At 39.6% G+C, this 27,334-nt stretch overlaps 1 protein-coding gene across 1 annotated transcript; it reads left to right on the top strand.

Moving 5' to 3' along the window:
* The first annotated feature begins 1,958 nt into the window (after nucleotides 1–1,958).
* On the top strand, nucleotides 1,959–10,269 carry LOC133052991 (odorant-binding protein-like). The gene is made up of 6 exons (XM_061137744.1): nucleotides 1,959–2,039; nucleotides 2,511–2,650; nucleotides 3,247–3,317; nucleotides 5,924–6,034; nucleotides 7,045–7,143; nucleotides 10,196–10,269. The coding sequence occupies exons 1-6, from the start codon at nucleotides 1,959–1,961 to the stop codon at nucleotides 10,267–10,269; spliced, it is 576 nt and encodes a 191-aa protein (XP_060993727.1).
* Nucleotides 10,270–27,334: the final 17,065 nt, after the last annotated feature.

Genomic DNA, 27,334 nt, shown 5'->3' with positions numbered 1-27,334 from the left:
TTGGACTGCAAGGAGACCCAACCAATCCATTCTAAAGGAAATCAGTCCTGAATATTCATTGGAAGGACTGATGTTGAAGCTGAAACTCCAATACTTTGGCCACCAGATGTGAAGAGCCGACTCACTGGAAAAGACCCTGATGTTGGGAAAGATTGAATGCTGGAGGAGGAGGGGACAACAAAGGATAAGATGGTTGGATGACATCACCCACTCAACGGACATGAGTTTGAGTAAACTCTGAGAGTTGGTGATGGACAGGGAGGCCTGGCCTGCTGCAGTCTATGGGTTCACAAAGAGTCAGACAACTTAACTTAACTGAAGTAGAGAATGTCTCCAGGATCAGACCTTAAAAGATGGGCTTGCGGTTCTTTCTTCAACTTAGATTATAAGTACATTCAACCTTGGTCAGGAGTCCATAAGGAAACCTGTGTGCTGTTGGTGACCAAGGTCACAAGTTTCCTTGTGTTGTTTAGATAGGAGTTGCATAATCTAAGACATAAAAATGGTGATCATGGAGAAAAAGGAAGGTAAGACAAAATGAATAAACTGGGAAAGAGAGGCTTCGTAGTTCCAGAAAACTGGAGGATCGGAGGAGACATCAGGAAGATGTACCAAGCATGGTTTATCATTATTAGTTGGGGGATTATAAGATTATTGTTTGAGTAAGGTGATTCTTCTTTATTTATCAATTTGTTACCTACATTTTTGGTCAATATTTATGAAGGGGACTTTGGATTAAAGGTCTTATGACTTCCTTTAGCTACAAACAAACGGGACTGCTTAAGCCTGTTGCGATAACCTCTTGGAGAAATTGCGTTTAATCCCCTCTTGATTGACAGTTGGAAAGGTCTTCCTGAGGTGGGGTGGCCCGAGAACACGCTCCCAGGCGACACATGTTGGTAAGAATCTGAAAGGAAAAACTGAGAAAGTTGGATGTGCCTAAGGAGAGAGATAAGGGTGATGCTGGGTGGATAAGAGGGGTGAGCTGGGATCATACTTCTGTTAAAGTGATCTGAATCAGGATGACCCTGGCGGTCCAAGGGTTAAGGCTCAACACATACACTACCTGAGGTATGATGCCACCCCTGGTTGGGGAACTAAGATCTCTGGTTGAGAAAAAGAAAGAAAAAAATGCAAAGTAGAGATTCTTTACTATCAAGTGACCTTGATAGTAAATAGATGTATAGAGTTAGGAAATTTCCTTTTTTCTTTCAAATTCTACAAGTTACAAGAAATACAGTCCTGCTTTTTTGCTCCCTTAGAAACCATTGAGGCAATGATATATCACGGATTAGATGGATAAAGGATGTCTTGAAGGGGAGAGATGGACAGAATTGCCGACATGCCTTTTTCAGACACGAGGGTAAGGGGCATTTGGACGGAATCCCCTCTTAGCTATAAGGAGGACAGAGCCCACAGTGGGGCAGGAAGAGGTTGTAAACACTTTGTGCTGACGTGTTCCTCCTCTCAGAGAAGCAGGAGGTTTTCCAAAGGTCTCTTCAGAAATACTTTTAACTTTGTTAAATCACATACTCAACTCAACTTTCGAAAGTAAATTTTAGGCTATCTCCTAAATGTTAAGGAAACAATACGAGATATGTACCTTGGACAGCTTATCCCAGCTTTACCTCAGGATACAAAGGCAAATAAATATTCCTGGTCTTGAAATATCAGAGTGTATTGTGATATCTCAGTCATTCTAGATGTCACAGGTCCAGATCCTCTTAAGCTCTTAAAACAACCCTCATGATAAAGATAACAAAATGATATGGCAGCCGATCCCTGCCAAGCAGGATGCTGAAGATGACTTCTGTGTAACCTTGGGCTTAGGAGGAACAACCATTGGTTTGTGACACGTCACACCAACATGATGATCCTATAAAAAGTGGGAGAATTCCCATCGTCTCCAAGCACTGGGACACACTCAGTCTCGACAGACGAAGGACCACAGAGACAAGATGAAGGTTCTCTTCCTGACCCTTTTCCTTGCTGTGGTTTGTGCTGCACAAGAGGAGGAAGCTGAGCAAAGCCTTTCAGAGGTACCAGGGACGGTCTGATCTGGGAGGAGGCCTTGGGTGTGTGGGTGTCTGTGTGTGTCCGTTTTGTAGTTTTGATATGTGGACCCACGAGCCAATCTGTCTCCCTTCGACTCAATACTGCTCCGTTAACTGACTCTAGGCCTGCTCCGTTTGATCTCTGTATCACCTCTACTGTGTGTTAACTGACTCTCATGCATTTTTACTAGTCTTGTAACAGAAAAAGAGGATCAGCCAAACAGCTGTTGATTTTGAGATCTTGTATTTGACATGAGACCTCAAGCGATCTCAGAAATGTCTCAATTCCCTCTTTTACTCTGACTCAGTTTTGCATTGTTTCATAAATCCTGCTTTGTCCAGTTAAGGTAGGTAATATGTGCTGACCTGCACTGGGGGTGGGAAACTCATGACTGATGATGTTGGATGAAATAAAAAGATAAGGACTACACTTTCTAAGGTGAATTTTGATTTCAGCTTTCAGGACAATGGAGAACAGTGTACATTGGATCCACTAACCCAAAGAAAATCCAGGAGAATGGACCATTCAGGACTTACTTCCGTAAACTCGTGTTTGATGATGAAAAAGGCACAGTAGACTTCTACTTTTATGTCAAGTAAGTAAAAATAACCAAGAAGGAAAACACATATGTAAGAAATCAGACACAATTGAGCAGCTATCACACACACACACAAACACACTTTTGAATTTTCATATGGCTAATCTTTCTGGTGGCTCAGATGGTAAAGAATTTGCCTGCAATGCAAGAGAACTGAGTTTGATCCTTGGGTCAGGAAGATCTCCTTGAGAAGGAAATGGCAACCCACTCCGGTATTCTTGCCTGGAGAATTCCATGGACAGAGAAGCCTGGTGGGCTATGGTCCATTGGATTGCAAAGCATCAGATGTGACTGAACAACTAATTTTTTCTTTTGTGGAGGGCATAGTTCAATGTGTTTTGACAGGCGCACATCTTTTCCGTGAACTCCACTGCACAGATACCAAATTTATCCATCTCTCCCCAAACTCTCCTTTTCCTCAACATTAGATATCTACCCACTGAGCCACAGGTTAACGACAGATCTGCTTATTGTCTCCTCTCTTACAACTTCAGATGACAAGATTACCCAGTGGAGATAAAATGAAGAACATTCTAAGCATATGTCTACTTTTTTCATAACTTCAACCACCTTGTATATATTTTGTTTTTAAGGCGTAATGGAAAATGGAAGGATGTACATGTCACGGGAACAAAGCTTGATGGTGGCACTTTTGCTGTTGAGTGTAAGTATGACTGCCTCACTGGTCAGAGTACCTTTGGGTAGAAATCTTGGCACGACTTCCTTCAGTAACCCCACACACCTGAATTCTATTCCTACTAACAATTAGAGGGGTGAGCAGGCTCCAGTCCTTAGGATATCCAAGCACTTTACTTTGTCATGAGACAACGATTCAAACACATGACTTGGAGGTCCCCTCCCAATCAGGAGTGTTAGCCCCTGAGTATAACATGTGTAGACCTGTATTTTACACGGTTCTCAGACAGTTTACAACAGCCTTAGGAATTGATGTCTCAAGGGGTCTATCTTGAGTCTGCACATCAGTGTCAGTCACTTTTCTCAAACAGTTTTAAACGTCTTAATCCATCCAAGGTGCAGAGGATGAACTTGAACCCAAGGAAATCATCTTGAGTTCAACCATAAAGGAAGCTGTTGGTCAAAGCAGTAGGGATGCTGGCTAAAATTTTTAAGTTCTTTATAATGGCCCTAAACTACCTTCCTAATTTTAAACATCCTAAGGGGTACATATTTGACTACAATTTAAATGTACCAGCATGTGATGACAACCCATGCCTAAATGAAGCACTGGCACAATGCTTATACGATGAACACAAATCAGTGACATTTATGCCTGAAAAATTTCCTGGATGGCTTTTAATATTTGACAACTTTTAAATTATGCTTTCATTTTCTTATTCTGATATTATTTTTTCCTTTGGCTAAATCTCAGTGCTTCTGCTGTCTTTACTTTTCTCCAGTTTTGCAATCCTTTTTAGCTGCAGTTTTTACAGAGTGACTAAAGAAGGGAGAGATAGATTATAACCCCTTCTTATAGGGTCTCTTGGGGATCAGCAAGTGCTACCCCACAAGTGCATTTTGGGGACTGTGAGGAGTACCCACATCAAACCTAGCATGAGTAGTGGCCTTGATAGGATAAGATAAGATAGGTTTAATAAGATAGGTTTGCTCTCACTGTTCCATCACCTTCATTAACGTCACAGCCAATCCAGTGATGCTGCAATGTCTACCTTGCTGAAGTCATGGTCAACCACAGGTGGTCACTGATCATCTCAGGACCTGCAGAATCTGACTTCAGTTGTCTCAACATGACCCCAGGCTCTAGACTCATGGTAGGCTTGGGCACATTGCATGCAACATCTAGGGGCTGTGAGACTATGATGCTGCTTTGGCCGCTATTTTTTCCCTCCTTCTCCATCACACTAATAATTTTCAGTGTTTCAGACACTGAGCAATGGTGTGGGCATGTTTCAGGTACACAGATGGGTGGTTTTACCTCCCGTCTTTCTTAGTGATTACTTAGGTGTGATGGAAGCCAGGAGAGACAGAATGAACATAGAGGGTGTAGAGGTGACACGCAGTAGGTCAGAGTTGCTTCTTGTCCAGAGACGTGGGTCAGAGTGGACAGGCGGGGCAGAGAGGAGGGGCAGGGATCCAGGTGGGGACGGAGCTCACTGTCCGCACTTCCCAGCAGGTGCACTCTCTTCACACCAACAGGCATGTCATACTCCAAACTGAGGGGCAGAGGAAGCACAATAACTAATGCGAAGTGTTCCTAAAGTTGTCTGGCACAGTCTAGGCACTCAAGAACACATTTTTTTTTTCTTTCATTAACTATTTTTAAAATGTGATAATTATAATTTTAATTGCATATTGATTATTTAAATAGCAGCTCTATAAAGCATCTCAAATGGTCCCAAATTTCTTTTTTTTTTTTTTTTTAATTACTTTTAAACAGACCGCCAGTCCAGGTTCGTAGCATGAGAGAGGGTGCTCAGGTCTGGTGTGCTGGGGTGATACCCAGAGGGATGGGATGGGGAGGGAGGTGGGAGGGGGGCTCAGGATGGGGAACACATGGACACCCGTGGCTGATTCATGTCAATGTATGGCAAAACCACTACAGTATTGTAAAGTAAGTAGCCTCCAATTGAAATAAATAAATTAAATTAAATAAATAAAAATTTGCTTTTGATTGGAGGATACTTGCTTTACAATGCTACGTTAGTTTCTGCTGTACATCAATCAGGTATATGTATACATATGTCCCTTCCCCCTCGAGCCTCCCTTCCCTTCCCCCATCCCACTCCTCAAGGTCATCACAGAGCACCAAGTTGAGCTCCCTGTGCTATCCGGCAGCTTCCCGCTAGCTGTCTGTATTACACATAGGAGTGTATACATGTCAATGCTACTCTCTGAAATGGTAAGTTGACTTCGGCCCTAAAGAAAAATCAGTTCCTGGCTGGAATAACAGAGATACAAATAATTTTGGATCTTGGATTGGATAAGACACTCCTGTTTAAAAAAAAAAAAAAAAATCCTGTTGGGTTCATTAGAGCACATGTCGTAGAAGACACCTGAGTAAGAGGGCAAAGAGTGACAGGTTAGTTGTATGAGAAGGTGGGAATAAGGAAAAGTCTTGACTGCTCCTACTCTCCTTGCTGCCATAGAAGTTGTAGGATTCAGCCTACCTATGGAGTGAAACACACATCAATATAGGACGTACTATTGCTATTACTCCCAATTTGCCATGATGAATCTAACTGAAAATAGATTAAGGTGGAGTCATATATACGCCTGTTCTCTCTCTCACAGATGAGGGTCAAAATGAATTTAAAGTTATCTCTGCGTCGAAAACGCATCTGGTAGCACATGACGTCAACGTGGATGATGACGGCAACAGGACAGAATTGACCGGACTATTCGGTATGCATGACGTCCTCCTCTTCACATTGACATTGTCATGTAACACTTCCATTGTCAGTGCTGTTATCCATAAAATCATTAAGTGGTGATGATGTCTATTATGCAGCCCACAGAACCTAGATCTTTTTGTTCATGGAGATAAGGACCCCGGAACAAAATCTACCAAGAAAGAGGAGCTCATAGGGTTTGAGGAGATCATATCATCAGATATTTCTAAATAATTCCCATTTGCTGAATTTAAAAATAACAAATGAGCTTTAGTGGAAATAGTTTTTTTGTTTAAATTTTTCATTGAAGGAAAATTCTTGTGTTGGTTTCTAGTTTTTTTTTTTTTTAACACTTTAATTTCAAGATATGGCTATAAGAAAACTACTCTCATTTGTTGAGTTTATACCAGTTTCTCAATTGACTCTAAGACTTGGAACAGAAACTTTTATTTTTAATCTTTCTCCTGTGCAATTTTTCAAATGTTCTGCTATTATGAACACTGACATAAGCCCAGATACCTACATAGAAGCACTGAGAGGAGTGTACACCATTGGAACAACATATGTCTGGTTAAGGAAAGATTCTGAGCAGAATAGTGCATTAATTAAAGGATAAATCATCTCCCATTTTCATGTGTGATGAGGTGAGTGCATGTCTATCAGGGGAGAACTCTGCTTGCTTTTTATTTGGGTCAGAACAAGACCCGAGTGGCAGGTACAGATACTCGGAAGTTGGTCAGCAAGCAGGTCAGTTCCATACTGTGATGGATGAAGCCCCCAGATCCATGGAACTCCTGCGAGTCTTTGGGGCCCTCCTACTGGTGCTGGGGTGTGGCTCTAGTTACAGAGTTGGATGGGGATTAGTTCTTCAGACAGGCAGCAGACATCTGAGTCATGAAATGGTAACTGTTTGAGACTTAATTTATATTAAGTGAAGATCTGACTTGGACACTCCACTTCTTGCTCTGCACTCAGAATGGGTTCTGAGGGGCAAAATTCTGCCTTCTATGTGATGTTTTTCAGTTAAATTGAATGTTGAAGAGGAAGGCTTGGAGAAATTCAGGCAGCTGACAGAACAGAAAGGAATTGAGGAGGAAAATGTTGTGAATTTCATCGAAAATGGTAACGGAATTCTATTTTTTCCTAAGTATATCATTCACCTTATATGAAAATATACTCTCAGGAAACAAATCAATTTATTTGATATCTATTTCTCCATAAATATTATTTCGTATAATCTGGTACTTGAAACAAAACAAAACAGTCTTGGAAATCCTGTGGAATGGTACTAATTGGATCTTTCTTCCCTATCCATTTGATTTTTCCCCAGAAGACCATCCTCACTCTGGGTGACAAGGTCAGAACAAACATCAATGTAAGTGAAAATAGTCTCTTACTAATACTGTTCCATTAAATAAATAAATATGCATGGTGATTTCATATCTGCCAAATTTTGTAGATAACAATGATTTTTGGCCTCACAACTTACATTTGATCACTAGAGAAATATCTCTGTCACAGTAGGTAATTTCTCTGCTCTCAAGCCATATTAAATTGCCACTTGGTTGGTTGATTCATCCTGAGCAGTTTTGATGAGAAAGCCTTACCCTGCAGGAATCTTGTAGACCAGAGTCATCAGGGAGAAGGAGGAATGACCACGAGTTGGCATAAACTTAACTAGCTTTCTCCTCAGTCCTGACCTCGTGGTTGTCCACATATATCCCTCCTCTAAGAGAAACAGGATTAAAGGGTGCTCACATTGACTACAAGAAAAGTGTTCAATCTCATGTAATTCTGACAGAACCAGTAGAGGTCTTCCAGTCACACTGTCTGAAACATGCATTTGAGTCCTACCCCCGCCTTCACAAGATGATTTTCTTAAAATGAAATCATTAAACTTTCTAAACTAAGACAGCCTCAGAAAATGACACACATCTAGGATAAAGTGTGGCTTTTAATTTTCTGTTGAGAAAGAAATGAAAGGAAAAAAGCAAAGACAAACACTAGCTTCCAGCCAAATATGATAAGAAAGATGTGGTACATATATTCAGTGGAATGTTAGTCAGTCATAAAAAGGAATTAATGGCATTTGCAGCCACATGGATGGACTGAGACATGATCAAACTGAGTGAAGTCAGAAAGGGAAAGACAAATATCCCATGACATCACACATATGTGGAATCTAAAATAGGACCTGTGAAAATCTCTCAGTCGTGTCTGACTCCCTGTGACCACATGGACTGTAGTCCATGGAATTCTCCAGGCCAGAATACTGGAGTGGGTAGCTTTTCCCTTCTCTAGGGGATCTTCCCAACCTAGGGATCAAACTTAGGTCTCCCGCATTGCAGGCGGATTCTTTACCAGCTGAGCCACAAGGGGAGTCCAGGGATTCTGGATTGGGTAGCCTATCCCTTCTCCAGGGTGTCTTCCCGACCTCGGAATCAAACTGGGGTCTCCTGCATTGCAGGCAGATCCTTTACCAACTGAGTTGTCAGGGAAACCCAAAATATGACATGGAGGAACTTATCTAGAAAACAGAAACAGGTTCACAGACCTAAATAACAGATTTGTGGTTGCCAAGGGAGAAAGGCTGGAGAAAAGATGGAATAAGTATTTGGAGTCAGAAGGTGCAAGCTACAATATACAAGATAGACAGACCAAAAAGTCCTAAAGTATAGCACAGGGAACTATATGCAATACTCTTTAAAAACCTACATGAGAAAAGAATCTGAAAAAAGAATAGGTATATGTATGTATAAACTAACCACACATGAAACTAACGCAACATAGTTAATCAACTATACTTCAATGTGAATTAAATATTTTTTAAAACTATTTCTTGAAGACCCTAAAGATGAAACTTGTAGAGTTAGAGGAATGCACTCTAATCACAGAACCTGAATGTGCATTCTGAAACCATTACTCTTATAATGAATCATATAGATAAAAGGTCACCCCATATGTACATTCTGGGGAAAATTCCACATGGACCCCCACCTACATCAGAAATGTGGAGAAGTGAGTTCCATCAGTATTCTGACATTGAATCACCTATCAGCTTCAGTACCCTGGACAACCTACTGCCTGAGGCTCACCACATCAGCCATTACACATGAGACTCCACTAAACTTTTCAGTTCAGTTCAGTTCAGTTCAGTCACTTGGTTGTGTCCAACTCTTTGCGGACACAGAATATCCATGAACTGCAGCACTCCAGGCTTCCATGTCCATCACCATCTCCTGGGGGTTACCCAAATTCATGTCCATCAAGTCGGTGATGCCAACCAGCCATCTCATCCTCTATTGTCCCCCTCTCCTCCTGCCTTCAATCTTTCCCAGAATCAGGGTCTTTTCCAGTGAGTCAGTTCTTCGCAGTAGGTGGCCAAAGTATTGGAGTTTCAGCTTCAGCATTAATCCTTCCAATGTATATTTAGGACTGATTTCATTTAGGATGGGCTGGTTGGAACTCCTTGTAGTCCAAGGGACTCTCAAGAGTCTTCTCCAACACTACAGTTCAAAAGCATCAATTATTCAGTGCTCAGCTTTCTTTATCAACTAAACTTTTGGTCCTGTTTTATTTACCTACAGAAATAATCATGGAGACCAGACACATCCTCATTTCCAAGGAATCAAGATCAACACAAAGATGACTTCTCTGGTTCCTGATTAACATGATCCTTCTCTCTTCAAACTCACACTCCCTTTCCTATCTCATCTCTGCTGGTCACTAATCACATCCTGTCTGGTGGTGTTTGATTTCTGAGGGTTTAAATAAATTGGTTCAATTTATAGTCAAGTTACGTGTGTTTGTACCAAAAGTTTGCATTTTCAAACACCCAAAAATGCACATTAAATTTAACTCTCCAGAGACATACTTCTTTAATAGGATAGGTGTTCCATCAGAGGCAATTCTGAGGAGGAGTATATAGAGATTACTAGAGGTGTCCAGGGGAGAGGGGGAGAAAGGACATGGGGTAGGGAACAGGGTTATGGATCACCTTAACTGTAGTGGGAACAGGTAATCTGGTCAAGAAAGATAATCTAGAAAGCATCATATTCATTACATGGAAAGGAACTGTGTTCCAGTCTCTGATCTTCATAGAGAGAAAGTATAAGATGCCATGGGCCACAACGTAAGGGAAACGTATATTCTGATGACACCAACACTTCTGCAGTTGAGCTGAAGATGCTTCTTAATGACTTGGATCACTGGGAATCAAAGCTGAGTAGCACCTTCGTCAATTCGTAGTATTGTGAAGTCAGTGCAGTGCTTGGAGGAACAAGAAGATTGACAGCAGGCAGGAAGCTGTCACTGTTTACAACATCTAAAGATGTTTCTTCCAGCCTCTTATGCATCAGAGAGCAGTAGGTGTTGGTAGTTGAAAGAGAGACCATTTCCTTGTCATGGGGAGAGCACCCTGACCAGATCCCCTTGCTGTTTGCAATCTACAAGATTGAATACCCTCAAGACACAGAACTTATGGGACTTGTCTGGTGGTCTAGTGGTTAAGAATCCGCCTGAGGATGCACAGGACAGGGGTTCGATCCCTGATCCAGGAAGATCCCACATACCAAGGGAAAACTAAGCCAACGGAGCAGAGCTACTGAGGCTGCATGACTGGAGCCCATGCTCTGAAGAGAAGGCACCACAATTAAGACCCTGGGCAGTGCAACTAGAAAGTAGTCCCCATTCCCTGGAGCTGCAAACAGCAAAACAGCATCAAAGACCCAGCACAGCCACAAATAAATCATCAAATCTCTTTTCAAAGAATGGTGCAGATGGTGATTGCAGCCATGAAATTAAAAGACGCTTACTCCTTGGAAGGAAAGTCATGACCAACCTAGACAGCATATTAAAATGCAGAAACATTGCTTTGTCAACAAAAGTCTGTCTAGTCAAGGCTAGAGTTTCTCCAGTAGTCATGTATGGATGTGAGGGTTGGACTATAAAAAAAGCTGAGTGTCGAAGAATTGATGCTTTTGAACTGTGGTGTTGGAGAAGACTCTGGAGAGTCCCTTGGATTGCAAGGAGATCCAACCAGTCCATCCTAAAGGAGACCAGTCCTGGGTGTTCATTGGAAGGACTGATGCTGAAGCTGAAACTCCAATACTTTGGCCACCTGATGAGAAGAGTTGACTCATTGGAAAAGACCCTGATGCTGGGAGAGATTGGGGGCAGGATGAGAAGGGGATGACAGAGGATGAGATGGCTGGATGGCATCACCGACTCAATGGACATGAGTTTGAGTAAACTCTGAGAGTTGGTGATGCACAGGGAGGCCTGGCGTGCTGCGGTTCATGGGGTCACAAAGAGTCAGACACGACTGAGCGACTTAACTGAACTGTCATGTAATATTTCCATGGTCAATATTTTTACCCACAAAATCTGTATGTGCTGACAATATCAATTATGCAGTCTACAAGTCCTGTCTCTTTATGTTCACTGAGTCAAATACTGGAACATAATCTACCTTTCTTGAGTAGCTCGGGGTGGATAGCAGAGGCAGAATCAGATCATCAAACATTTCAAAATAATTCCCACTTATTGGCATTAAAAAATGAAATTTTACTAGAAGACTTTTTTTTTTCTTTTTTTAACATGCCAACTAATTTCAAGCCAAGGTTGAGGCTGTCTTTAACGATCTCATTTATACAGTTTTAAAATGTATTCTAACCCTTGGAACAGAAGGGTTCCACTCTCATATTGAATCTTCATCCTATTCAAATTTTCAAATACACTGTTTTTGTGAACACTGACATCACCCCCAAATACCCACATAGAAGCACTGAGAGGTGTGTGTATCACTGGAACAGCACATGTCTATTTCAGAAAAGATATTGGCTAAAACAGTGGGTTAATTAAAGACTAAATCATCCCCCATTATTCTGTGTGATGAGGTGAGTGTGTATCTGTCAGATGAAAAACCGTGTTCCCTATTTATTAGGGTCAGAACAAGACTGGAGTGGCAGGTACAGATATTAGGGAGCTGGTCAGGGAGAAGGTTGGTTCCATACGAATTTCATGGAGCTCCTGCTAGTCTTTGGGGTCCTGCTCAGGACACTTGTGGGGTCTAATTACAGAGTTGCACTGAATTTAATTGTTAAGACAGACAGCAGACATCTGAGTCATGGGAAATGGTTACTGTTCGAGGCTTAATTTATAATAAGTGAAGATCTGAAGTTCACACTCAACTTTTTGTTCTGTATTCAGAAATTTCTCTGGTTTCTCAGGGGCAAAAATTTTGCTTTCTGCATGGTATTTTTCAGTGAAAAGAAAATTATATTGAAGATGAAGCCTTTGAGAAGTTCAAGGAGTTTACAAGAAAGAGATGGATTAAAGAAGAAAATATGCATATCAAAAATAGTGGTAAGGGAATTACACTTCTTCCTCACTATATCATTTACTTACCTGGTATGTAAATATATTATCAAGATATTTAAATTTATTTAAAAACTTCTTTCTTCAAGAATAAACTTTCACATGATACCCAACTTATAAAAAACAAACAAACAAACAAAAAAACCCCCAAAAAACACTGGAAGCATTAGAGAGTGGTTGTAAAAAATGGATCTTTTATTTCTTCCCCTAGATAACTGTCCTCCCATCAAAAAGAAGAAGCCTTCACAATAACGTCAGTGTAAGTGTGTTTGTATTCAGTTGCCTCTGACTTTTTGCGACACCATGGACTGTAGCCTGCCAGTCTCCTCTGTCCATGGGATTCTCCAGGCAAGAAAACTGGAGCCCACCAGGTTCCTCTGTCCATGGGATTGTCCAGGCAAGAGTACTGGGGCTAGTTGCCATTTCCTTCTCCAAGGGATCTTCCTGACTCAGAGATCAAACCCAGGTCACCCACATTGCAGACAGATTCTTTACCATCTGAGCCACCAGGAAGCCCATACTAAGTAACGTAAGTCAGAGAAAGAAAGATAACTAGCATATGGTATCATATATGTGCGGATTCTAAAATACAACACAGATGAATTTATCTACAAAATGCAGGCTCACATAGACGACGTGCTTGTGATTGCTAAGGGGAGGGGAAGAGAAGGATTGGGAGTTTGGGATTCACAGAAAGATAAAAACTATCACGTACAGGATGGGTAGACAAAAAGGACCTACTGTAGAGCCCAGGGAACATGTATTCAGTGTCCTGTATTCAATAAACCATAATGGAAAACAATATGCAGAAGAATACATGACTCATTGGAAAAGACCCTGATGCTGGGAAAGATTGAGGACAGGAGGAGAAGGGGATGACAGAGGATGAGATGGTTGGACGGCATCACCGACTCAATGGACATGTGTTTGGGTGGACTCCAGGAGTTTGTGATGGACAGGGAGGCTTGGCGTGCTACGGTTCATGGGGCTACGAAGAGTTGGACCTGACAGAGCAACAGAACTGAACTGATATGTGTATACACACACACAAACACACACACACACACACACACACACACATATACATGTGTGTGTGAACAACTTTGCTGTAGATCAGAAAGTAAAACAATATGGTTAATCAACTACAATCCAACATAAAAAAAAAAAAAAAAATGATTCTTGAAGTCCCCAAAGACAAAACTTGCAGAATCAGAGGTGCTTACTCATCACAGAGTCTGTAAACCGTCTTAATTTGAACCATCCCCATGAACGTGCATTTTGAAATCATTAGTCTTAGACTGCATCCCGTACATAGAAGGTCCCACCATAAGTGCATCCTGGGGAAAATTCCACAGGGACTCCAACATCACAGAGATGTGGAGTACTGAGGTACACCAGGATTCTGACATTGGTCACCTATCAGCTTCTGTGCCCTGGACAGCCTACTGCCTGAGGTTCACCCCTGTCAGCCATCACAGAGTCGACTCTACTAAACCTTTGGTTCTATTTTACTCACCTACAGGAGGATTCCCTGAGACCAGACCCATCCTCATCTCCATGGAATCAAGATCAACAACACAAAGATGACTTTCCTCGTTCCTGATGAATACGATCCTTCTCTCTTCACACTCACACCCTCTCTCCCATCTCATCTCTCCTGGTCACTTAATCATGACCTATTTGGTGGTATTTGATTTCTGAGGGTTTAAGTGAACTGATTTAATATCTGCCCTGGAAAAGGGAATGGCAACCCACTCCAGTATTCTTGCTTGGAGAATTCCATGGACAGAGGACTGTGATGGGATACAGTCCATGGGTTGCAAAGAGTTGGATATGACTGAGTGACAACACTTTCACTTTCAGGATAGATATTCATCAGAGACAACTCTGAGGAGAATTAACTAGAGATGTCCTAGAGGTGTCCAGCGGAGGAGAGAAAAACTAATCCATCATTGGACAGGGAACAGGGTTATGGATGCTCTTCCTGTAGTGTAAGGAGGCACTCCAGTCAAGAAACACATTCCCAGAAAGCATCTTACTCATTTCAGGGAAAGAAACTTGAGTTTTGATTCACTAAGATGTATGAACAGAAAGTGTCAGAGGACATTTATAATGATTGAGGGGAAATGCCTCTTCTGACAGCACCAACATTTCTGCAATTGAGCTGAAGGACTCATACTTCTTAACGACTACAACAGAAAGAATCAAAGATGGGGCAGCAGCTGACACTGGGGAGCAGAATGAGGCAGTTGTAACTGATCCACAGTCACAGGATCTAAAGATGCTCTTCCAGCCACTTATGATTCAAAGAGCCGCAGACACTAGCATTTCCAAGGACTGAATGTTCCCATGGCAATGGGCAGAGCACACTGACCGTGGTATTTAGAATCCAAAAGACCTATCCAGCACTCAAGATGTAGAATTTATGGGGCTTCCCTGGTGGTCCAGGGGTAAGGAATCCACCTGCTTTGCAGGAAACACAGGTTCCATCCCTGATCCCAGAAGATCCCACACATGCTGCAGTGAAACGAAGCCCATGCATGACAACTAGAGAAACCCGTGTGCCCAGAGTCCATGCTCCCCAAGCAGAAAGGCCACCACACTGAGAAGCCTGCATACCACAATTGGAGAGTAGCCCCTGCTCGGTGCAACTAGAGAAATCCAGTGCAGCAACTAAGATTCAGAGCAGTCAAAAATAACAAGTAACTATTTTCTTTTCCTCAAAAGCATAAACATATAGAACTTGTTTAAAAGGTTGGACAAAAGTTTAAAGATCTGCTCCAAGCCCTGGGGAAATAATACTAGACCTAGTGATACGTAGCAGAATAAATGTTTTACTTCCGACATAGACATGCCCTCCAAATTGGCTACAGCTGGTCAATGTCAAAGGTACCAGGAATGAACGTATCCATGGCTTAGTTCATAGTAATAGTGGTCAAGGGCTTTCTTTAAGTTCTCCTACTTGTATAGCAGAGTGTATGCAGTTGGAGTTCTGACTCTGGTCTTCACAGTACTTCTGCAAATGGTGGATTGGATGGGTGGAAACACACAGAGGCAACAGAACACAGAGTAGTGGGGTGAATCTCTTAATGGCTATTGAAAGGCAAGACCTGGCATAAACAAATAAAAAATTGTGAAACATTTACAGATATATGTGCATATATACATATGTACATATACACATCATTTCAGTTCTGTTCACTCACTCAGTCATGTCCCACTCTTTGCAACCCTATGAACTGCAGCACGCCAGGCCTCCCTGTCCATCACCAATTCCCAGAGTCCACCCAAACACAAGTCCATCAAGCTGGTGATGCCATCCAGCCATCTCACCCTCTGTCATCCCATTCTCTTCCTGCCCATAATCTTTCCCAGCATCAGGGGCTTTTCAAATGAGACAAAACTTCGCATGAGGTGACCAAATTATTGGAGTTTTAGTTTCAACATCAGTCCTTCCAATGAACACCCAGGACTGATCTCCTTTAGGATGGACTGGTTGGATCTCCTTGCAGTCCAAGGGACTCTCAAGAATCTTTCCAACACCACAGTTCAAAAACATCAATTCTTCAGCAGTCAGCTTTCTTTATGGTCCAACTCTCACATCCATACATGACTACTGGAAAAATCATAGCCTTGACTAAACAGACCTTTGTTGGCAAAGTAATGTCTCTGCTTTTAAATATGCTGTCTAGGTTGGTCATGACTTTCCTTCCAAGGAGTAAGCGTCTTTTAATTTCATGGCTGCAGTCACCATCTGCAGTGATTTTGGAGCACAGAAAAATAAAATCAGCCATTGTTTCCACTGTTTCCCCATCTATTTGCTATAAAGTGATGGGACCGGATGCCATGATCTTAGTTTTCTGAATTTTGGGCTTTAAGCCAACTTTTTCACTCTACTCTTTCACTTTCATCAAGAGGCTCTTTAGTTCTTCTTTGCTTTCTGCCAAGGGTGGTGTCATCTGTGTATCTGAGGTTATTGATATTTCTCCCGGCAATCTTGATTCCAGCTTGTGCTTTCCCCAGCCCAGGGTTTCTCATGATGTACTCTGCATGTAAGTTAAATGAGCAGGGTGACAGTATACAGCCTTGACGTGTTCCTTTTCCTATTATTATAACCATATATAATCAAAGTCAAAGTGTTAGTCTCTCAGTCAAATCTGATTCTTTGTGACCCCATGAACTGTGTATCCTGCCAGGCTCCTCCATCCATGGGATTTTCCAGGCAAGAATACTGAGGTGAGTGTTGGGGTCCTTTAATGGACCGGAACCTGGTGATACGGAGTCAACGATAAGAAAGTAAAAGAGAGAAAGAGGCTGAAAGTCCCTGGTTCATGCAGAGGACCAATAAAGCCCTTGACACAGGACTTGCATCGCTCACGAAGGCACCAGGCACCCTCTCGAGGGGGTAAAGGCACAAAGTGCCTTCTCGAGAGGGTCTCAGAAGCCCGGGCAGGAAAGTGAGCACGACGGGTCTCCACGCTCCAGAGAGTCAGCCAGAAAAAGAGAGAGAGACAAAAAAACAAAACAAAACAAGGGACCTTAGCTTGGGACCTAAGCTCTGATGGAGCGAAGGTTCTTTAATGATTTTTCTATGAGTATATTTAGGCTGTGGTACAAGAAACTTCTTTCGGGAATGATAGAGATCAGAAAACCAAATGTACAGCAACTGTTACCAAGGGAACAAGGAGGTAATGTTAGTCACAAGGTCAGGAGACAATCCATATCTCAAGAAAGGGGAGCAAGGCTAAGCAATTTTGTCCTAAAGAGAATGTTTACTAACGGAGACCCAAGCCTGCCTCACACAAAGACCTCAGTCCCTGGGAGCAGCGTGCTGTTCCTCTTAAAGAGGGACAAAGGACTCATAAGAGACAGCATGTAGAAATCTTCCCGTCAAACATTCCCTGACAATTCCCCCTTATTTATTTATAATAATTGTAAGAAGAGTTTTGACCATCAGAGTTTGTTTAGTTTTCACAATCTTTCCATGAAGGCAATGGTAGACAACACATATAATTGTTAAGGCAATCACCAGAATTATAGTTCCAGACCCAATGCTATGCGTAAGGCTTCGAAACCATCCATGTGGGTCTAGCCCAGATAATTGATCAGCTAATTGTTTGGCTAAAGTTTCCATATTAGTGGAAGAGGGCAGATTATTAGAAAAGGTTTCACGTATTTTTTTTTTTTTTTTTGTAATAACTGCACATTCAGAAAGGCATTATCATGTATGTTTTGTAAATGAAACTTGATTTGTTCCCACTTGTAGACACTATTATTGAAATGAACAGGAGTAACACAAAATTGAGTAGAATTTGAATCACATTTTCGCATCACCTGTTTTTGTACATCTGTTAATTGATCTCCAACCCATTTGATGGCTGTTCTCAGTTTATGTATTTCTTTTTGAATATCTTCATCTATTTGAGCCTGAGTGGCCCACATAGTATAAGCATCTTTAGTCCAATTTTGGATAAAATTATATGTTTGAATTGAGTGATGGCAGCAATGGTGCAAATAGTTATTAATCCCAAAATGCCAAAAATCAGCCATCCAATGAATCGTTTAGATCGCTGGAGCAATTTAGTAAATAACCGGGAAGCAAGTCCAACCTTGGGACCTTTTTCCCAGGGCCATTGGAGATCTATTAGTAACCACAGATTATGTCAAGATTGAAGAATCAAAAGGGAATAATTTTTTTAAGGAAATAGAGAAGTTAAAACAAGTATATAATTTGCCATTTATGCAAGTTACAGAACATAAAGTCTTATTGAATTGTAAATTTTCTATAGCTACAACAAAAGGAAGTGGAACATAGGCTTGTATAAAATATGATTGATTATAGTGAAAGAACTAATTGCTATAGCTACGATTGGTCCCTGTGAAATGTCTGGTCCAGGTCCCAAGTTCTTTGGTGTTTGCAGTAAGTTTTCAGATGTCCCATTGTTTAGGCCCAATCTGTTTATCAAGGATGATTCGAGGATGGGGGGTGGGGGGCATTCCATCATCAAGCTATCCAAGAAATCCTCTGTCATGGTAATGTTCCATTGTAGTATTAGTAACCTTCCATGTTACTTGAGTAATATAATCATACATAGTATTGTTAATATCATCTGAACAGTTCAATAACCACATACTATGGGGTCCCCAATTGACAGTTGTATGATTAGCCATAAACATTGATTTTCCTGATTTGGCCTGACATTTGTCCCAATGAACAGGAATATATTTAAAGTTCTTATTAGTAAACCTTTTGCATAGTGTTCTTTGTTTTTTCTTTAATTCTTTCCCTAAAGTTTCAGTAGTATAAACATGATTCATGGACAAAGAAAGGGCAGTAAATAATCTAAAAAGCATCCAAAAGTCCTCTTTTGGAGGCAGGGTGAAGGCCCAAGTTTGTAGGCTAACGTTTATGCATAATTCTGTTGCACCCATACACAAAGGAAGGACTTCATAACCTAGAAAGATATTAGTTTTTCTTCTTCAGGATGAGAGGGCCCCTCCAAGTTCCAAGGAGGGGGCATATGTGTTGACTCATTAGTGGATATGATTCCACTAATACAGATTCCTACAGATTCCACAGATACAGATTCCTATATCTGTCCATTTTATAACCTACAATAAAAAAGGGGGGTTAGGTATATAAGCCCAATAAGTGTGATCAATCAAGTCAGCCTGAGCGGGAGAAGCAAAAGCAAGCAAAACAAGCATAGTGAAGAAAAATATTTTCAGGATTCTGAGGCATTCCCTGTTGAGAAATCAGATTTTCAGTTTGATTAGTAAGGGTTTTTAATCTGTCCCCAAGTAGGGAGATCATAAAGTCGGTGACGTTGAGTGCGGCATTTTTTGGAAATTTTTAAAGTCGCCATGGCTTGTGTTGGAATTCTTTCTTCCTGGGGTTTTTGTTGTTTCATCGCTAGTCTGAATGCTGGGGTCCCCTTTAGGTTGAATCTTCTGAAGAGAAAGTCATGTGAGTTCGTTGGATCCATCTGGAGAAATAGAAGCATACCTCTTTCCGAACTGTAAGATCAGTTTCTTAGATTTCCATTGATTAGTTAACCTGTCTTGATATCAAATGGGCAAAGGAAGGGAAGTGTCCTTTAATGTATCAAATTTTTTTTTTTTTTTTTTTTGCTTTTGTCAAAACATCTCTTTGCGATGTTTAAAAAATTTAAAACAAATAAGGCCATACTAACAATATTTATAAAAAGAAAGGAAAGCAGTAATGATGAAAACATTCTTGGGAAGTATTTCAGTCCAAAAGAAAAAAATCATTCAGAAATTTGTTTGGGACTGGTATTTGGCTGTGGTTTTGAATTAATAGGTTGATTTTCTCTTCCTACAGTGTATGCATTTTTCCTGATATAAAAAGAAATGGGATCTGACTGTGTTGTAAGTGGTTTGTGTTATTTGGGGCAAAGGATTAGGAGTAAACCTTTAAATATTTTTTCCTAAGTGAAAATATTGAAAAGGTGATGCAGAATAACTTGACAATTGAAATGTTGCTCACATCCAAATATATTTGACCTTGTCCTTGAAAAAGAAATGCAGCCTAGCAGCTGTTGAATCTCTCTGTTCAGTGTGTTAAAGAAGGTGATTATATTTCAAGACAGACCTGAAAAGAAGGTGAACATTTTACATTTTTTATATTCTTAGGAACAAATAATTTATTCTGGAAATGGTGTCTTTTTTATGTTTTTTTTGTTTTGTATTGTGAAACAGGTATTGAAGTTGATGTTTTGTTTTAAGAATCTTACTTACAACTAATAAAATAAATGGAAAAAAAAGAATCTTACAGACTGGAAACAGAAATAAAGTTATATTAATAATATTTATAGGCTTAAAGATATATTGCGTTAGAATCTAGTAAAGTTTGTTCTGAACAAGGAAGATAAAAGTGTTCCTATGTATTTCCTGTTATTTAAGCTTTTATTTGCAGTTACAGTGTGTAATGTGTTTGTTTAATTATGTCTTGTGTTTGTGGATTATAAGGGATGTTTGTAATCTGTTTAATAGAGAATGAATGTAAAAATTGTTTGAACCACTTAGAAATATAGAGAGAGCAATTGTCTGTTTTTATAGAATTAGGTGTTCTCATTATCGCAAAGTAAGTTGATAGGTGGGTTATAACATGTTGTGTAGTTTTGCTTTAGAGAGGTGCTGCCCCTAGAAAAGAAGAATTTGTATTGATTGAGACATGTAAGAAGGAAGAGGAAGAAAGTTCAGGACAATGAGTTACATTTATTTGCCATAAAATTTTATTTTATTTGTCATAAGCCTTTTTAATATTTTGTATTCATCATTTTATTTGCTATTTCTTATATCTTTCTATTAAAAGCATATATTTTATTTTTCTTTAGCAACTATGAAGTGTCTTGTATGTTAGTGTTTTATAGATTGTTAAGCATATTTATTAAATCATATTATATTATATATATTTATTTTTATATAAATATATACTTATATTTATATTTATTAATAGCTTAAAATCTCTTTAGTTTTTCTTACAGAAAAACTTTTTGTAAGAGTAAGTTAATGTTCAGTAATTAGTGTTTTAAAATCTTACTTCATTTGGAAATGACCTAGTTATTTAATAAACTTTTATTATTTAGTTTAGTATAACTCTAGAAACTTAAGTTACTCCAATTCTAAGAGGTAGTTTTAGATTATAATAATAGATTATTCTATTAAAAACATAATTATTTTTAATAGAACTTAATCTAAAAGTTTTCATCTCATTTATATATTTGTGTATATAAATACATATATATATAAAGAGTTACCTTTTTGCTGACAAATTTAATTTACCTTAAACCAAAGCATAATAAAAATACTATATAATGTTAATGACTTAAGACATCTCTTAATGAGATTAACAAATAATTATATTTAAATTATATTTATATTTAAATAAAGATATTTAATATTGAATATTTTTCAGTTCATGTGAAGTTGAATTTAAATAGAGCTTATTAACTTCATATTATCCAAAAACAAAGACATACATTGAGACATAGATAATTTTAGATAGATAGGCATAGTTCTCCATTTGAAATTTACAACATCTTTTTGTTTTATTTATTTATTTTGAGTTCCGCCAATTTGTTAATGGCTGGAGTCCTAGGTAGAGTGGGCTGTGTACCCCAAGGACATGATAAGAGTTAACTTAAGGTTTTTTCTTAGGCCTACTCTTGTTTCCCAGGCAGAACTGGAGCTCCAAAAAAGTATTTTAACAAGTTAAGCTTTTCCTAACTGCACGTGCAAGAAGAACCGGTTTTGCAATTTCAAAAAAGATTTTACTTTAATCAGTTTTCTCCGGAGTCTAAAGAATAGCATGGCCATTCAGTGTCAAAAATATCATTTCTCCTTTTTGTAGCTATAGTATATTATTAATGATATATACATGAGGGAATTGCTGTCACATAGGAATTAAAGCCTTGGCTACAAAATTTTGACAAATACTAGGACTGTTATGGAGAAGGCAATGGCACCCTGTTCCAGTACTTTTGCCTGGAGAATCCAGGGATGGGGGAGCCTGGTGGGCTGACTTCTATGGGGTCGCATAGAGTCAGACACGACTGAAGTGACTTAGCAGCAGCAGTAGCAGGACTGTTGAACATGCCTTGAGGCAACATGTCTATTGAAATCTTTTGTGAGGCCCGATATGATTAGGATAAGGAAGAGAGAAAGTGAATCTCTCCCAATCTAAAGGGTGTAAAGGTATATTAAAAAAGCAATCTGGTGAATCAGTAATAATAATGTGCCAATTTTGAGGAATAATAATAGGTGATGGGATCTCTGGTTGTAATGCACCCATAGGTTTCATAGAAGAATTAAATTTTCTAAAGTCTGTTAAGAGACACCATTTTTTAGATTTCCTTTTTATAACAAAAATAGGAGAGTTCCAAGAAGAGCAAGATTCCTCAATATGTTTCGATTTTAATTGTGTGTTTATAAATTCTCTAGTAGCTTGTAAATTTTCTTTCATAAGGGGCCACTGCTTTGTCCAAATAGGCTCATAATTCTTCTCAGTTATTTTAATAATTGTTTTGTTTGTTAAATGAGCAGTGGCCCCTAGGAAAAATGTGGAATGTATATCTGAATTTGCCATTGCATAAGTAAGTCCCTTCCTATTAGATTAAGGGGTGCATCTATCACTTAAGGTCTTAATGTTGTAGGTTGGCCTTTTGGTCTATCATATGGGTAGATTTGAATATTTTGATAAATTTCTTGTACTTTGGTTTGAGAAATTCCTGTAATTTGGCAAGAGACATTTTGTAAAGGCCAGGATTCGGGCCATACATATTTGGAAATAATAGTAATATTAGATCCAGTGCCAAGGAACCCAGAAAATCTTTTACCATTAATTTTGATATTTATATTTGGTCGGGCATATTCAAATACCAATGATGTCCATAAGGACTGTTTTTGATCTGTATTGCCAAATCTGCCTGTCCATACATTATTAGAGGAGTTAATAGAAATGTAAGGCAAAAGAAGAAATTGAGCAATTTTGTCCCCCCATTTGAACTGCCATAGAATTTGAGCTGACATCAAAATTTGAATCTCTCCTTTATAATTTGAATCAATTATTCCAGGGTGAACAGTGATTCCTTTAGAAGCCCAATTAGATCAGACAAGTACAAGACTGAAGGTTTGTGGGGGCAGGGGTCCAAAAAGTCTGGTAGGCATTCTAGAAGGGACTGCTTAAGGGTAAAGGAAAAAATCATTTAGGGTTGGTATATTAATGGCAGCACTGCTGGATGTTGAGGGTTTGAGGGAAAAGATAGAATTTGCCTCTGGTTTTTGTTGTAGGGGACCTGGGAGGTCCCCTGTTTGGAGTTTCTTGGAATAGGTTTTCCTTCAACATCAAATTTAAATTTACTGTCTTTGGCCCAGTGCATTCCTCTGTGGCAGCAAGGGTGAATTCTTGGAGGTTTTTTATTAGCCTTCTTAGGGCAGTCCCTTTTTAAATGGTTTTTATCTCCACATGTAAAGCATCCTCTGTTTCCCTTTTTAAAGGCAGTAGCCATTGTTTCAGCTAGTATTTGCATCTTTTGAGTTTTTGATCCTAGATTGTGACAAGACTCTATTCACTGGTGTGAAACCAGAAGTCCCTAAACTTTAAACAAATGGTGGAGTAAAGTAGAAAAATGATGGGGTTTTCCAGCCGCTTGACCCAGGTCTTAGTACTTACCGACCTTAATAGGTCCCTGAGTCACTCCACCTGATATGCCACGTATACCAGTGTCTCTGTTTCTTGGAGCCATTTGTTGGGGTCCTTTAATGGACTGGAACCTGGTGGTACCGAGTCGACGATAAGAAAGTAAAAGAGAGAAAGAGGCTGATAGTCCCTGGTTTACGCAGAGGACCAATAAAGCCCTTGACACAGGCCTTGCATCACTCACGAAGGCACCAGGCGCCCTCTCGAGGGGATCTTAGAAGCCCAGGCAGGAAAGTGAGCACAAGGGGTCTCCCCGCTCCAGAGAATCAGCCAGAAACAGAGGGAGAGAGAGAGACAAAAAAGACCCGGGGACCTAAGCTCTGATGGAGCAAAGGTGCTTTAATGATTTTTCTATGAGTATATATAGGCTGTGGTCCAAGAAACTTCTTTTGAGAATGATAGAGATCAGAAAACCAAACGTACAGCAACCATTACCAAGGGAACAAGGGGTAATGTTAGTCACAAGGTCAGGAGACAATCCATATCTCAAGAAAGGGGAATGAGACTAAGCAGTTTTGTCCTAAAGAGAATGTTTACTAAAGGAGACCCAAGCCTACCTCACAGAATGACCTCAGTCCCTGGGAGCAGCATGCTGTTCTGCTTGAAGAGGGACAAAGGACTCATGAGAGACAGCACGTAGGAATCCTCGCATCAAACATTCACTGACAAGTGAGTAGCCCTTCCCTTCTCCAGGGGATTTTTCTGACCAGGGGATGAACCTGGGTCTCTCGTATTACCCCCTGAGCCACCAGGAAAGCCCCATGATACATGACGACCTGCCTCAAAGGACACTGCCCCTCTGCGTGATTGTAAACTCAAGTGCCTTTCTTCAGTCCATAGAGAGATCATCTGAACTTGACCACCTGTGAGTGGCTACAAAAAAGGACAGATAAACACACCCCTTCCAAAGTCTGGTCCTTCCCGGGGATGTCTTGCAAGACTGAAGACACAGGTTACCTTCCTTCTTCACTATCTCTCTCTCTGTTTTGCCTTTTGACATTAGCTCCTCATTGCATCTCTCCGTCTGACTCTATAAAAGAACCTGGCATCCAGACCCCAACAAGATGGCTGCCCTGAGACGTTAGTCGGCCATCTTCTCGGTCAGCTGGCTTTCCAAATGAAGTCATATTCCTGGCCTCAACGCCTAGTCTCTCAGATGCAGTGGCCTGTCCTAGTCTCTCAGACGCAGTGGCCTGTTGTGTGGTGACCAGAGGGAGCTTGGACTTGGTAACAAATCTGGCTTAGCCAGCCAGGAGCCTGGATGCTTGAGGCTAGCCGGCTATGATCAGAAAATATTTGGGAAAGACCCTAGCTGCGGAGGTCATTTGTCCTCAGGACTTCTGTGCAAATGAGGCATATGTTGGTTCAAGCTAATCACTGAACCAACTTCCCCCTGATTGCTGTCTTCCTGGCGGGATTATGCAGACTTCTCAGTCTGTCTTTCCTGGTAACTTCACCTCATTCCCCTTTGGTCCAGATTGATTTACATGAGCCTGGATGTTGCCTGTGAGACTTCCCAAGAGGTGTTCTCCCCTAAGTTAAATGAGTAAAAGCAAAGCTTTGCAACATAGGGAAAGGGGTATGTCAAGTCCTTCAGTTTCATTGAGGTAACCATTTGCAATTCTTTCAAAAAGAAAAACAAAACTGTCTTTGTTTTACAAATGTAGCCTTTTCAGGACCCAAGGGTTGCTCCAAAAATGCTTTACCACTCCAGAAAGTTACAGGTTTACCTTAAGAGGCTGGTGAATATTAAACCTGAGGGAAACAAAGTCATTCTAGGAAAAATTTGCCTGTAGTTTTGAGATGAAAATGTCCCATCTGGTCTTCTCAGGAACAGTCATCTGCACTGCCTTTTTTACATGCAAATTTAAGAGAGTGTAATGTAATTTAGAAGTTGGTTTGTACAAGATAGTTATAAATTTCTTTTTCTGCAAATATTCAGCCACCTAGCCAAGTGAGCTTGACTTGTTCCATTTTTCAGAAACCCCACTTGAGTCTAAACTCTTTTGCAAGTTGATGGGTTTTTACATTGCTCTGCCTGACTTGGGACTGAATTCTTGAAAATAGACTGAGACCTCTTTGTTGCTGTGTGTATGCATCTTTGTCTTTGGATAACGCTGCCAGAGTTGATTTATAAAAGAGCTCTATTTAGTTAACTTAAGTGAATGTAAGTGCTCACAAACATACAAACCATACAATTCTAAATAAAAGAAAATCATTATTTTAAATGAATGTCACATTCATGTGAACTGGGATATTCCATATTAAATTAGTGTCTGGTATTAATGTTTAAGTTTGTTGATCTAACTAATATATACCTGTCTTGATCATCAACATTAGACATACCTTTAAGTATAATATTTGAATTGTGTCAACGTTTAACAGAAGCTAAATAAAATCTTATCATATTTCTTACAAATCTGTCAGTAAGGAAAGTAACTCAATGTGAAGAAACTTTTGATTAAAGTATGCAAATTAAACAGGAGTTTTCAGTGAACTTTTAGAAAGGCTTCCGCCTTTTAGGATCTCTCCATATACTCTACAACTTAAAAGTTAAAATTATGCTGAAACAATTACGTGACAAAAGATTTGTGGATAAGAGACCCCAAAATGGGCTTTGTACTTGATCACTGAGGACTGAGTAAGTTTAAAACAACTTTAACTGAATAAAAGAATTTTTAAAGTAAGTGGATGCAAAATGTAAATTTTTTTAAAGGCAAGTTTTCTGAAATGTTCAGTTGCTTTTGAAAACAAATGTTAAGTTTCTTTACCTTTTTAAGTGATCTGTTCTGTATTTGCCTTTGAACTTTTTTATTATCACTTTGGCTTAGTAAATAACTTCTTTCACAGAGACATAGGAGCCTATTGTATTTAAAATGTTTTTTGTTTTTTGAAAGCTCTTTTGACAAAATTCTCAAATCAAATAACCTTTGTCTAACTTTGGGATGAAAACGGGCTCCCAAAATACCCCAAAGGAAGATATTGACCTAATTAGGTTCACTGGATATGTTAAACTTCATGGGAGTTGTTTTCAGATTAGTAAAAATATTGTAAATGATAAAGACAGTCTAGAGATTATATGGAGTGCCTAAAAAGCTGATATGTTTTTGTAAAGTATTACTAGTCATGATTCTAGTTATTATCTGAAAGTGTTGTATGTCACAGCAATAACCGGATTGGTTTGTCAATTTCATTGTAATCAGATTTAAACTTGACTTCTGAAGTCTTTTCTCATTATAGACAGCTATGGTTTCACTTTTATGCCTTTGGAGAAATGCTTTCCATTCAGAACACTGATAAAACAGAATTTTGGATAAACACAAGTTTCTGACATTCAGACCATAATGCTGAACTGAGTAAACGAAAATATGAAAGAATTCTGATGGGAAACCTGAAGCCTTCACAATGCTGTTAACATAAAGAATTACTTACATAGACTTGAGTGAACTAATACATATGGTCATAAATTTTATGATTTCTATATACAAAATTACTAGTTTAAATCTGTATATTCCAGGTGTAAGAAAAATCTTCTCTTAAAATAATTATGACTTATACCAACCTGATAAATTATAACTTTTGTGAATAAAGCAAATATTTTCTTTTTCTCTCTACCTAGAAGTTTCTGCCAGTATAGGCTTGTCTCAAACATTAAGCCATGTATAAATATGAATGGCTACTACAATGAAACTGCAGATAGTTCATTAAATCAGT

Source organism: Dama dama, chromosome X (assembly GCF_033118175.1).
Source record: "Dama dama isolate Ldn47 chromosome X, ASM3311817v1, whole genome shotgun sequence".
Taxonomy (NCBI): domain Eukaryota; kingdom Metazoa; phylum Chordata; class Mammalia; order Artiodactyla; family Cervidae; genus Dama; species Dama dama.
Note: the sequence above shows the minus strand (reverse complement) of the source record. Positions and strands in the feature narration are given on the sequence as shown.